Consider the following 14,582-nt stretch of genomic DNA (forward strand, 5'->3'; position numbering starts at 1 on the left):
TTCTTTAAATGCTAAATTGAGAGAAATGTTTCATTTATTCTGTGAGTTTTCTTAATCATTCATTTCTGGATTTTGTGGTTGGAGGCCAAATAATCCTGTTACAGCCATCGAAGATGTGTCTTGTAAGTGTGAGACCATATGAATATCAGTATTGAGTAAACTCAGAGGAGATGGATTCTTTTTTTGTTAGCTCCTGTGTAAATCTGAAATAATCCAATTATATTATATTTGTACTAGCATTATTCAAACCAAATGTTGACACTTTGGTATTTTAGAATTCCTCGTGGTTTCCTGTCAGAGCACATGGACTTCAGGGTGGTACATGAGGAGATCTAAGCTCTAACTCGATTTCACAGTGGCTTTGCACAATAATAAACATGAATGAGTACTGTCTTGAACAGGGATATTTTCTTACATCCTGGCTGTGCCCTTAAGTAAATGGTTAATTTTGTCTCAGTTTTCCTATATGTAATGGTGCTTGAGCTTTGCAAAGGCCATTGAGATCAATACATTGAAAATGTAAAAAGCTATTAGTCCACTATTTTAAAAGCTTTCAAAAGCATGACACTGAAGTCAAGATTGTTTCTCTCTAGAAAGCAAACACCATTCAACAAATATAAAAGGGAGCAACTTTCATAAATTACAGAGGGGTGAGAAAGAGAAAGCAGTTAAGATTCATTATCTTTGTGTGCCATCTCTCTATGAAACACAAAGGAGAACAAGTAATACATCAAGGCAGATACTTGTCCTACAGCCTTGGAAGGAGCTGTAAAACTATCAGCAGCAAGATTCAAGATACAGCCACTACATGGCACTTCAACAATGAACAGAATATCATTTTCTTGAATAAATGCAAATAAGCTCTGAAAATTCAGGTCATGACTAAATCAAGTTGTTCCTCCTGAAGAAAAGTGAATAGCACACAATCTGTCCTTGTCTATGATGTACATGATCTGTCCTTGTCAGTCATATCTGTATTGTACTTATTTTAATCCCAGTTGCTGAGTTCCCAAGCTCTGCAGGCAAGCAGTCTTATTCCTTCCAGACAAACTCTGTATTTCTCACCATTCTTTGTAGGTGTTTCACTTTAGAATCTAAGCTGTCAATCATCACAATAAAGGACATTTTAAAATCCAAAATTACAAAGTGTATGGCAGGATTCTTAATAAAAATGGAGAAGTTTCATGTCCCCAAGCATCTAGATAAAATGGGCAGGTCCTTCATTTTTACTGAAGGAAGAATGTGTTAACTAGACATGTACCAGATAGCAATGATAGCTTCTGTCTGAAGGCTGGTTAACAGGAGAAATGGAAGGATGGGCTTTGCTTGACACTGCTAAATGTTCTCCTTTCATGGCACATGGATAACAGAGAGGGGAGGAGACAGCTCTTAAACTGTAACTCAGTGGAACAGTCATTATACAGAAGAATAGCATCAGTGGTTTGTAGTAAACTGTTAAATGTTCTTTGCTGTTCTTACCAAATTTTTAAAGAATTCTGAAGACAGAGGTCAGAAACCTGTACAGGGCTCAGGAAGTAACATATCTGTAAAACTGCAAGTTAATGCACAGCCTGAAAATGTAGATATTCATAAGTGAATACTTATCAAATAGGGAGAAATTTAAAATCAGTAACTAGACTGAAATAAGGTATGTAAGGATCTACATTATTCCAAGGTGTAAAAAACAAGTATTATTTTGGAAGCACCAGACAGTAAGGCAGACAATTGTCACAAGACTGGTAATCGTCACAGACTGAAAAAGTCTGCCTTAAGAAAGCTGGTACCATTTCTGCCGGTTTCTGCTGCTGGACCCTACTGCCGTGCCAGCACGAACTTAACTCTGTGGGTGGACTCCAAGCAATTCCTCATGCATGTGCCCAGTTGACAAGATACCAGGTAAATTGCTGACCTGAAAGATGTGATATTATTTTCACAGGACAATAAACATAGTGGTCATGCTTTTCTGGAGGAAGTCTTTGCATCCTTCTGTGCTTTTTGTAAAGCTGTTGCAGTTTTTCGCTGTATTATCATCATTTGGAAAACCACTGATCTACAGAAATTCTGCTTCTGTGGTCATCAGTAATATAACTCTCAGGTCTAACATGATGACAGTTCCCCAGGCAGTGATTTTCTGCAGAGATCAAGATCCTGCAAGAAACTTAACAACTTAACCAAATTCAGGGAGAGTTTGAAGCTGTGTCATGAGACCAAAACCAAAGATTTAACATATTTTTTTCTTTAAAGTTCACATGCGCAACAAAGATTTGGCATCTTGGACGTTTACAAGTAAACTTAGAGGTGAACAAATTCTTGTGAATCAATGTACTGGTTATTTATTACTGGAGTAACTCATTACACTTTCAAAGTAAACAAAGTTGGTTTTGAACTTACTCAAACTGAATAGAAACTTACTCAAACTGAATAGAAAAGGCTCAGCAATTTATTTGTATGCTAGTCTCCCCAGAGATCAAATTTTGAATGCCCTCAAAATTAGCATATTCCTATAATGGAGAGTGTGATTACTATTTATTCATTGCTTCTGTAGTATTTTAACTATCCGACTCTAATTTATTTTTTTTTCTTTTTCAGGAAAACAGGCTGCCTTAGAACCATTTATTTTGCTGAACCTTTTGCCGAATGCAACAGACAAATATTACACTTATAATGGGTCTTTATCAACTCCTCCCTGCTCTGAAACAGTTGAATGGATTGTGTTTAAAGATACCATAAGTATTTCTGAAAACCAGGTAATTTGTTTAATGTATTTAAACCAAGCAATTATAAATAATACCAACGAAAAAACACTTTCCATGTAGATGGTAAAAGATCGTGGCATTCATTGCCAGCCCAACAAGTTAGTTTTTCTTTTATCTACTTATAAATACTTCATGCAGCCATTGAATTAGAAAGCCTATATATTACCTGACTGTGTTATCTTTTCCCTTTTTTTAGTTCGGGACTAGATTCTGAGTCAGTTCTTGCCTTAGAAGGGAGTAAGAACACACTTCCTAACTCTGCAGGCTGTCTGGACTTCTAGCCCAGATAAAAAGGAGTGCGAAACAATCTTTCCATATTCCCCCAGCTAAATGGTGGTGCTGGGAAGAGCTTAGGTCCAACAGCATAGTGTCTGAGAAATACACATGGAGTAAAACATTAGATACACTGCTGGTAGAGGGGAACAAAAGTTCATGCCACCCAGGAGACCTCAGCTGGGAGACTTCACACATCTTTTCCCCAGGGTTTTTGCCTGCAAGCAGAACCTGGTTAATTTGTTATAACTTCTGACTTCTTTTTTTCCTCCCCCTTTCTAGTTAGCTGTGTTCTGTGAAGTCCTTACAATGCAGCAGTCTGGCTATGTTATGCTGATGGACTACCTGCAAAACAACTTTCGAGAGCAGCAATATAAGTTCTTTGGGCAAGTGTTTTCCTCTTACACTGGACAAGAAGAAATTCATGAAGCAGGTATTTACTGAATAGTCATTCCTCTCTTCACAGGTTGAAAGACAATTTTCACTAAAAGATTCATCCTAGTATGAAGATACTCATTTTAAATTGTGTAGAAGGTAGCATGCTGTATTATTACTCATAAATCTATCACTTCAGAAAAGAACTAGCAATCATAAAACATGTCAGATTAAATGGAGTGGAAAATTAAATGCTTGTCTTGACCAAACATTCAGTGCAGATCACATCAGTTCAAGCTTTCTTGCACTGCCCTTTCAATGTGTTTCAGACTTAAACAATGCTGCCTTTTGCAGGGCCTGCAAGAGGATTTTGTTTTACAAACCCATTTGGTTCTTTGTTGTGTAATGTGGCTGCTTTTCCAAGAAAGGCTGAAGAGAGGTCACCAAATTAATTTCAGGTAGTCTGCTTGAGAAAGTGGTACATGGAAAGAATCACAGAAGCCAGATTCTGTTCCCTCTTTTACCTAAAACCTCAGGGAAGTTTGTGAAGGTTAAATGACCAAAACGGTACATTAGGTAATGGGAAACAAGATCTAGCGCTAAATATGGAAGTCAGTGGTTTCTGTGTGCACAAGCATGGAGGAATATACAGTAAACATCTAATTTTTGGTCATTACATTGCTACTTGGTGGGGATACCTGTAGATTCTTAAACTTAGTTTCACTGAGCTGTGCTTAATTAGACACAGACAAATGACTGAAGTATGTGGTGTAGGTGTTCTCCGGATCAGAAAGAAGTGTGGTTTCATTGTAATTCACCTTGGTAGGGTGGATTATTTATTTTCCTACTGGAAGGACCCTGTGTATGAAATTTGCATACAAGCTAAGGTATGTTCATCATTCAGAACTGCAGGAGGACTGGGTCCCCTGCGCAACTACATCACATTCTTTTGCCACAGTGCTGCGCAGGGTAGCTTTACTGCTCCATTTCTGTAACCAGTCAGTGACACTTCCGTTGTGACTGCAGCTTGTTGTGAACTCCTCAGGTGTGTGTCCGGGATGTGAATTTTTTTGCATTGGCCTAAGCCAAGAAATACTGATTTTGGTAGGGTTTCTTTATTTAGCTATGAAGTAGCACTTGAAATTTTGAAGTTTGGAGGAGTATGGAGGTGAGCTGCAGCAATCAAGCAAATTATCACAAATAAATTTCTGTTTCCACATAGACTTACAATGGACATTGTTGATTTGGCCTAACTTAAAAAAAAAGATCATGCTTCCCCAAATCCCTCTGTTTAATTGAGGTCTCTGGAAGCAGGTCACTGTAATACAGACCGCTTTTCTTATGTCCATGTTGTCAGAGGGAAGTGAATCACCTCAGTCCTTCATACATAGGAGTCAGTCTACAGTGAAGAAATGTTGTAGGCAAAGGACCTTTGAGGACAGAGACAGGGACTTCTGCCACTTGCAATCCACTTACCTTTCAGGTCGTTGCACTACAGCCATGACCTTGGCCTTGACCCTTCAGCTTAGTCACTGCAATAGAAGGAAGCTACTTTCAGCTGTGCCAGTCCTAATCTAGATTTCCATAGAGACTGACCAGAAGAAAAGCTGGATAATATCGTTTAAGACAGGTCCCTGCTTCCTTCTGTCCACTCCATGTGCTGACACCTGGGGGAGCTTTCCACGTGCTGTCCCAAAGCAGTGTGTGCATTAAAACTGCATATGATGTTGCTTCCAACCAGTCCCATTTTTGCACTGTATCAAAGAGAGATTCTGTGAATTTTCTGTCTTTTCTGTGAGTCTGATATCCATACACATAAGGAAACAGTGTCTAGCCTAAAGATACTAGGATACTTTTCTGCACTGTTATTTCATTTAAAATTAGAAGGCTTTTCCTCTTCATGTAATAATAAAATATGTTGTATAAAGCGTGCAAAATTTCTATGTGCATAGACTTGTATAACACCAAACAAATGGGTTTCAACCTACAGAGGACACAAGTGCCCTGAACTCATGTTAACTGTGGCAGCAAACACATGTAGTATTTATTCCAAACTAGGTATTTAAAGAAACAAAGCATAGGTTAAAAATTCTGGTTTGGCCATAAACAAGGAGAGACAGAAAGGCATTACTGAAATTTCAAATATTCCTGGATATGTATTTCACATTTCTGTTAATGTTTATGTGCACTATGTGAATGCAACAATATCATGTGCACATACGTATACATATTTATGACCACGCATGTATATATACACACACAAATGCAATTATAGGATTTTTTTAATGTAGAACATTAGAGGATCATTTATAGTTACACCTCCATTTTAAGAGAAGGTAAATGAAAAGCCCTAGGAATCATTAAACTTAAATGTCAAGATGTAAAAACTGTAACATTAGTGTCTCAGTCCCCAAGAATAAATAAACTTATATATTTCATGTTTAATATTGCGAAGTTCTTGCAGTCAATGGAGAAAAAATAATCTTTGAAACACCTTTAAATGACGCAAGAAGAATGACAAGGGTGGGCCTTACCTAAGTAGATAACTGAAATAATCTTTTTTATTGGGAAACCTAGAATTTTCTCCTATTGAACTGAGTGTAAACTCTCATTAGGTGGTAGGATTAAGTGCTTGATTTATTGCTGTTATTAATACATGGCATTTGTTAAGTAGAGCAAAGTTTCCTTAGAAGGGCTAGAACTCTTTCTATTCAATTGTAAATTTCAGCAATATATTGTCAGAAACTTTCACATAGTGACAACCTCAACATTCTTGGTGTACAAGCTATGCCCTACTGAGGACAAGGTAGATACTTTGTTCTTCAAGCCGGCCTAGTGATACATATTATTTTCCTATGTGATACGTGTTAATGCATATATGTATGTATGTATTTAAGAAGAAGATTAAAATAGCTAATTCTTACAGCCATACCTGAGGAGTCAACTCTAAAAGCTTTTTGAAATTATAATGCTTTATCCCCACCAACCTCAGCTGGCATGAAAATCCATTTATAATAGAAATCGTTGTTTATTCCTGTAAACCTGGGAACCGCCATGGGAGCTGCCAGGCCTGTTATGTAAGTTCCCACCTGCTCCACGGTTCTAGTAGTGCCCTGTGAGTAAGTGCAGGAACAAGATTCTTGTTAATCTTTGTCAATTTAGTAAAGATAAGAAGAACACTGGGTTCTCAAAATTCAAGACTGACAATACATATTGGTAAAAAACACTTGTCAACCTGTTTTCCTGTGGAAAAATACAACTGTGTAAAGTTCAGCAGTTATTTTAATTACATTCTTTTGCAAGACGGGGGTAAGGACTCAAGCCTTTACCGTCTCACGTACCACAAGCAACGTAAATTAGCTATAGCCATTCTCAGAGTCTCTCAAGACATTTCCTTTTGTGCTGGATACATAACGTGCTGGGCGCCGGCAGCAGGGCTGGGGTGGCCTCTGTGAGGGGCGGCCGGTTCCAGCCGGTTCCAGCCCACCCGCCGCAGGGCACCGCTGGGCACCACAGCCACGGTGCCTGGGGGAGAACTAAGTTAAGAAAGGGCAAAGCACGGCATGGCAGTGAGAAGTGAGGGAAAAAAGTGTGAGGAACAGCTCTGTGACACCAAGGTGAGAGAAAGAGGGCGGAGGAGGAGCTCCAGGCACCAGCAGCCTGTGGAGAAGACATTGGTGAAGCAGGTTGTCCTGCTGCAGCTGCTGGAGAGCCCACACAGGAGCAGGCTCCCGGCAGGAGCCACGGCCTGTGGAGAGGAGCCCACGCAGCGGCAAGTTTTCTGGCAGGATCTGTGACCCCATGGGGGACCCACACAGTAGCAGTCTTTTCCTGAAGTACCGTACCCTGTGGAAAGGACCCACACTGGAGAAATGCATGCAGAACTATGTCCCACGGGTGGGACCACACACTGGTGGGGGAACAGGAGGACAGCATGAGGAGGAAGGAGCGGCAGAGGCAAAACATCATGAACTGACAACAAGCCCCATTCCCTGTCCCCCAGTGCTGCTTGTGGCGGTGGGGGGAGGAGGAAGAGTCAGGAGTGAAGTTGAGCCTGAGAAGAAGGGAAGGGTGAGGAGAAGGTGTTTGTAGTTTTGTTTTTATTTTTCGCTATCCTTCTCTATTGTAATTGGTGATAAATCTAATTAATTTCCCCAAGTTGAGTCTGTTTTGCCTTTTTTTGTTTTGTGACGGTGATTGGTGAGTGATCCCCCTGTCTTTATCTTGACCCATGAGCTTTTTCATCTTATTTAATTCCTCTGTCCTGCTGAGGAGGGGGAGTGGGTGAGCATCTGCTGGCCAGCCAGGGTCACCCCAACACTCATACCTACTGTGCTGCTCCATCTCCATCATAGAGGTAGAGTAGACTGGGAATACTGAAGAACTACTTTGTGTCACACACTGTGCCAAGGAGCTGAAAAGCCCTTGAATATCTTAAAAGAAGTGATTTCACAGGTTCCACAGCTGAAGCTCTGGATTTAAAAGATAGAAATCTCAAACCCAGATTTAATTAAAAGTAGAAGAAAGAAAGCAACAAATGTGAAAAAAAAACCCTAAGTTATCCAGTACTGCCTCAGAAATACACCTAGTTTTATTCCAACTCTATCAAGTTCAGAGGAGCTTAAATCCAGCTTAAATAATTTGTGTGTGTGTGTGTGTGTGTGTGTGAATAAGCTAAATCTGTACAGCTTATAATGGTCTTCTTGTCAAAGCCCAGACAGTTTTTGACAATGGTTTAGTTAATGTACCCTGGTGCTTCCTGATGATGCAACTCAGTTTAAGTTTAAAAGTTCTTAGTTATACACATAGCATTTTATTCCACAGAGGAATAAGCAAAGATAGGTGCATTATCATATGATATGATAGAATATGCAAAACCAGCGGCTCAGTACTTACCTGGGAAAAGCAGAAACCTGAATTCAAGCCCAGCAGGGGCTGGAATAGGTCTCTGACTTCCTGTGAATAGTATTTTGCTTCTTGAGACCTGTAATCCAGATGAAATCCTGTGACTTCTGACTAGTAACAGACTGAAGAACTCCCTTTCTTGCAGTGTCTTTGCCCAGATTTCCTAAAGGTTAGTATCAGAGCAGATTGTTATGTGATTTCCTTGCTTTTCCCAGTCTCTGGAGAGGAAAACTGGGAAAAGGAAGGAGCAAAATACCTCTGTGTTACTAAAGCTGGCAAGTAAGGAAAGGAAACGGCACAGGCAAGCTGACTGATGAAGAGGTATCAGAAGGGCAAGAGACACCAGCTTGGGAAAGAATTGAGGTGAAATAATATGCAGATGATTGACATGTAGGAATAATGTTGATTACTGCTGAGAAGAACAGGACCACACATCAAAAGGAAGAGAACAAAAGGGGAGACAACTCTTTTCTTGGAAAAAAAACTAGTTGAAAGAACCATCTGGAAAAGAAAACTAAATGAAACTGAAAGAAGTAATATTGGAGACACCAATCTTTTACCTATAAAACTTTTATAATACTACTCAGTTAGTCTGAATACAGTCAGAGATTTCAGAGCCAAATTCACTCACAGACAAAAGAGGGAGAGAGGAAAAAGGATTGTAGTGTTTGGAACAGGGAGAAGCTTGATAGTTGTACTGTGAAAAAAAAGTTTGGAGAGTAATTTTGAACACCTTCAAAAGAAAAAGCTGAAGAGTGAGCAGAATAATTTAAAAAAATGAAATTGGTGTTTCAGTTGATCTGCCTTAATGCTCAAAATTGAGAAGGGAATAGTCTTTGCTGGTCTAATGATTTTCTTTTGCCCTCTGGTGGAAATTGAGTGGAATTACAAGTTTTAGTAATGGAATGAAATGTACACAACTTGAGATTTACTGTTTTTATTACTTGCCTTTCCTTTATAACAATGAAAAGAATTCAGTGTAATGCATAAAATGGTGTGTCAGATATAAAGCACAGTAGAAGCAAAGCCTGGCAAGCTTCAGGATTCAACTAAATTACACAGACTAATGCTACCTCTACTATTAGCGCGTGCACGCACACACACACACGCACACACACCCCCCACCCCCACCCACCCACCCCCACACACACACACCCACCCCCACACACACACACCCACACACACCCCCACACCCCACACCCCGCACACACACACACCCACACACACCCACACCCACACACACACACCCCAAAAAGAAAAAAAATTCGCGGCTTATTTTCCATTGACTAGCTCAGACTAGAGCTGCTCAAAACGGCCCACCCTGCGCACAAAACCGAAGTAACTGTTTTTCAAAATACTTTTTGTGGGGTTTGGGTGCCCTCCCCTGTTCAAGTGGCAAACTACGAAGTTAATGGAAATATTTTTTTTCCTTTCTTTCAAAAATACAGTAGTGTCCACCAAAAGCATTGTAGTATCCTCTTGTTTGCTTCCTTCAAGAAAACTCCAAAGAATCTATACTTGTTTTCTTAATTAGATAGATAGATAGGTTTTCTTGCTTGCTTCTGCTAGTTAGTCAAATTTCGTTTTAAACTGATTCTGAGATCTGAAAAATATGGTTCCTCATTTATTCCAAATAGGGAATGATTATTTAATTACTTGTACAAAAGCCAAGCTAAATATTTTTTGGGTAAAATATATCCATCTAATAATTTTAGTATGTAAGTTTTAATTAAATTGTTGAAAGAGTCAAAGTAAACCATGTACTCTCATCAGTGATTTTGACAAGTTTAATAGATTAAATAAAACAGTAGAAATGAGGTAATAAATGAAGCAACAGACTGAATGATATGCCTTTTCAGTACATATGAAAGCGTACATGAAAGGAGATTCTGTACATGAGAAAGGAACTTCCCAAAAGCTAGGGCAGGAGCATTTCAACCAAAGTTCAAAAACCATGCAGTTTCAAAGAGATAAGATGAGGGATTTAGAACAGGAAATGTCAGGAACCCCTGGCCCTCATTCTGAGACATCAGAACGGATCTAGTTGCTGTGCTCTGAAGTTGGGAACCAGAAGTTAGTGAGCACTTCTGACAGTCATCTCTGTTCTTCAGTGCTGTGCCTGAAGACATGGTTCCCCCACCGGCAGAGGGGATGATCAGAGCAAGGAAGGAGAATGGGGTGTCAGCCCGTATCCAAACCAGCCATGAATGATGCAACTGTATTTGATGTTGCTTGTGTTTTTCCATGTAGCACAACTTTTACTGGCTGTTTTTCAGTGAGCTTCAGCTAAATAATCTACATTTTCTGCTCATGTAATTTTTTCATACAGGTTCATCTACCTTTGACCTTGTACATTATTTTCAAGCCACAGACAGATAGTAGGGCAATTTAAAAAGCAAGTGTCAGAGTCTCAATAAATTTCTAGCACATTGATAATCAGTACATCTGTACATCTAATGAATATCAAAACGTGCAGTTTACTTGAGTAAGATGAAAAGAGTATTAGAGGGAAAAGGCTGGAAGACATGCAAGAGTAGCTGCCTGACCAAGCTTCTTCTGGAGTGCAGGTTCCAGGCTCACAAAGGTGGGCATGAGCCGGGCCCAGGACTGCAACAGTCTGCTAAGACCTTCAGCAGATGTTGAGATGGTGCTTTAAAATATAATAATATGAAATCACTACCTGCTAACCTAATAATTTCTTAGCCTCTCCCTGTTTGCCTTTTGTCTCTTCTTTAGGTACTATAAAAAGATTCAAACATCCTTTAGAGGAAATTCAAGTGTGATAGTTTTACCTTTAACTTTTAAAACCAACCTACTATAGATTACAGTCTGTTTTAGCTGGTGAGAGAGTATGCAGCTCTTCTAATGCTACTCTGGTAGACCCGTAAAGACAGAGTAATAAGAGATTTTTCATCCCCAGGACATATATATGAGTCATTATATTTTTTGGTTTATATTTTATTTCTTGGGAACTAGATATTAATATTTCACAAAATATGGTGTAAAAAAGGGGAGAGAAAGGACTCAATCCTCAAATCAACTTGCTTTTGAAAATCTAGTGTTAAAATACTGGTTCTGTTCATAGTGCATGACATCTCAGATTTTAGTGAAAAGCTTGAAATGAGGTACATGAAAGACTTGCACTGATTTTCTCAGGTGATGGTTCAAGATCTTAGTAGTCATTCGTACTGTTTAATAAATATCATTTTGTGTCCTCTCTTGTGTCTTCCAGTTTGCAGCTCAGAACCTGAAAATGTTCAATCTGATCCAAAGAATTATACTAGTCTTCTTGTTACATGGGAACGACCTCGGGTTGTATATGACACCACAATTGAGAGATTTGCTGTCTTTTATCAACAGTTGGATGGAGAAGACCAGACTAAGCATGAGTTTCTGACAGATGGGTATCAGGACTTGGTAACTGTAAACTCTTCAAGTTTCATACAAAGGGGTGATGGCAAAACGCTCTGTTAATGAACTTAAGGGATTAAACAGTAGCTGGGAGCTGATTCAATAAAAAAAAATAATATTCTTTGACTGCAGCTCACAGAAGCTTTACTTCATTTTTTTGGTTGTGAAGCCACAAAGACAATTTTTAAAAATATAAAAAAAAAACTCTCTTGAACAGAAGAGAGAAAGCTTTTGCAGATTGCTGTTCTGGTTTGCCTATACTGTCCCCAAAAGTTTATGACTATGTCAGTCTTAGTGCTCCTTAGCCATAAAACCCTTAGTCAGTTAATAGTGGTCTGTACTTCATTGCTCACTGATGTGAAAGAATGACCTACACAAGCGACTAGTAAGATTCAGTACAGTTACACTGCTATAAATATTAAGTTACTGATTGCCGCTTCATGGTATTTTACTAATGTGTTCTGTTCCTTTAACCCTCTTTAAAGACTCATAACTTATCAGATATAATGTTACCTAAACCAGTGTTCAGCATTAAATAATTACATACTTTGGTATCCTCCATGTAAAAATTGAAAAGCTTTATTTGTTTAAGTCAACTGAAAAACATTTGGGACAATAAAATATAAAAAGCATACATTAGAATCCTAGAGGACATTAGCTTTATAGTTCTTATGAGAAATGTGTTATGGAAAAAATAACTTTTCCAAATATTTGATACTTATTTGCAAGTAAATGATTAAACATGGTTTTTCTTTTAGGGGGCTATTCTAAATAATCTGCTGCCCAATACAAGTTATGTTCTTCAGATAGTTGCTGTTTGCTCTAATGGTCTATACGGAAAATACAGTGACCAAGTCATTGTTGATATGCCTTTAGAGGACCCAGGTAAGTGGTCTTTTGAGCTTAGTGATCACATTTAGCTGAAAATCTGTATTGGAAGAAGTAGTTTGTTTGCAAACCAGTTAAAATGCACAACTATCAAAATATGCTAAACAGAAATTTCAAAATCACTGCAGTTAACCTTCAGCATGTTCTTTGCTACTGATATTTTACATTATGTAATTCTCTATTCCTTGTCAACATTACCTATGAAAGACTGCATGTTAATTTTTTTTAACACTGAATATTCTGAAAAACACCTACCTGATTTCAAATCTCACAAGTGTATCTTTTAGCAATATAATATAGGGAAATAAAACCGTATTTGGTATTATTTCTCTATGGTTCAAGCATCCTCCCAAAATCAATCCACACAGCCAAAGTATTAAGGAAACAATTAATACGAACACAATATTTGACTTACAAGTCTATATCAATTGATTTTGAAATTTTATGTCTTATGATTGCTTGGAGTTTGATTTTAACTTGTGGTGATGGAATTCCCTTGCTTCTTAATGCTGCCTTGCAAAAAATCAAAAGCCCTAACAAACAGATCTTACTGATTTCACAGCCAAATTTACTTCTTCTGCCTGCTGGTAAACATGAAATAATTTGAAACTATAGCATGAAGCTGGATCTTGTCCTTAATAATTCCTTAAATTCTGTGGAAGTTCTAGCATCAGACCCAGTTCTTACCAAAGTGAGTAAGAGCTGTGTTTTAAATCAAGAACCCTGTAATTAGTCATAGGAAAAAAACAAAGGCTTTCTGATCATGCAAGCAACCATTTTTTATCTAAGGGCCTGGATTCTTGTTGTTTATTTATGGAGTCTGTAAGTTCAGTTTTACACTTCATTAAGTCTGTTTAGCTACAGCAAAGTCCTTAGCAATGCTGTGACGTACTTGGGAAAACAGGTCAGTTCTTCATTTCAAGGGAACCACATTCCTTTACAGCGAGAAAGATTATGATTCCCGTACTGCATGAGTTATGAACTCATAATGGTAATAGGGTTATAATAGTGCCTTTTTGTCTGAAGGAGGGGGTGGAGCTTCAGGTATAATACATACAAATTTTCAATACATGTTTAACTTGTCTTTCAAACATTAATTTTTTAATTCTTAACATTAAGAAGAATGCATTTTTGGAGTCTTATGCCAATATCTATCAGAATTTTCCTATTTCACTTCAGTTTCCTAAGAAGTCCACAATGAAGTTCTGACATCCTGCCTGATGTTTCACTTTTCTGTTTATCCTTTATCTACCTCTTAGATAATATATTCCTCCAGTCCCTTTCCTGAACTTGCGGGTTTTGTGTTTGAAGAATTTTCTCAGATGACACTTCATCTACATACCTCTACATCCATTTCAACATGGAATGACAAATAAGCAGGGTAGTGTTGTCGTTAGTAAACAACAGTTCAACAAATCAAATCAGTGCAGTGCTGCCATCACAGCTTTAAAACAGACACTGCAAAACAAAATCCAATCTAGGTAATATCCATAGAATAAACTGCCCTGTTATTACTGTTGTATCCCTGGTGTAAGGATGGGATGCAGACCACCCTGCTGTGTGCTATGTCTCTCTTTGGAAGGAAAGGTCAGTGCAGAGGCAGGGAAGGAGACAGGAGCACTGGAACTGGGTAACCATGGAGCCAGCACGGCCGGCAGCTCTGCGCCGTGCACCAGTGGTGCCAGCAAATGCTGCTGGGGAGCAAACTCAGCAAGGGGACGATGGGGCGTTTGGCAGCCTGCAGCTGGCCGGCAGTGTAGGTACAGCCACTGATTACGGCATCCCTGTTGTATTTCTGCTGAAGTCATGCAAAACAGTGGCTTTACGTTCATTTCAGTAGAAGGAAGAGTGAAGGCCATACTTTGGAAATATATACTGGAAAACTCGTTTTCACCTTCCAGTATATCAGCAGAAATTTCTCTGAGGTTTGAATTCTCAGACAAGAGAATTTGGTCCATCAGATTGTTATGTTTA

At 38.7% G+C, this 14,582-nt stretch overlaps 1 protein-coding gene across 5 annotated transcripts in view; it reads left to right on the plus strand.

Moving 5' to 3' along the window:
* The window catches only part of PTPRZ1 (protein tyrosine phosphatase receptor type Z1), a 144,812-nt gene that overhangs the window by 82,610 nt on the left and 47,620 nt on the right, over positions 1 to 14,582 (plus strand). For all 5 annotated transcript variants that reach the window (XM_040596358.1, XM_040596359.1, XM_040596360.1 and 2 more), the window contains exons 7-10: positions 2,590 to 2,747; positions 3,312 to 3,462; positions 11,542 to 11,726; positions 12,479 to 12,605. In XM_040596358.1, the coding sequence (XP_040452292.1) occupies positions 2,590 to 2,747; positions 3,312 to 3,462; positions 11,542 to 11,726; positions 12,479 to 12,605 (621 nt within the window). The remainder of the gene's footprint in view (positions 1 to 2,589; positions 2,748 to 3,311; positions 3,463 to 11,541; positions 11,727 to 12,478; positions 12,606 to 14,582) is intronic.

The sequence above is a fragment of the Falco naumanni genome, chromosome 5 (genome assembly GCF_017639655.2).
Source record: "Falco naumanni isolate bFalNau1 chromosome 5, bFalNau1.pat, whole genome shotgun sequence".
In the NCBI taxonomy this organism is placed as follows: Eukaryota; Metazoa; Chordata; class Aves; order Falconiformes; family Falconidae; genus Falco; species Falco naumanni.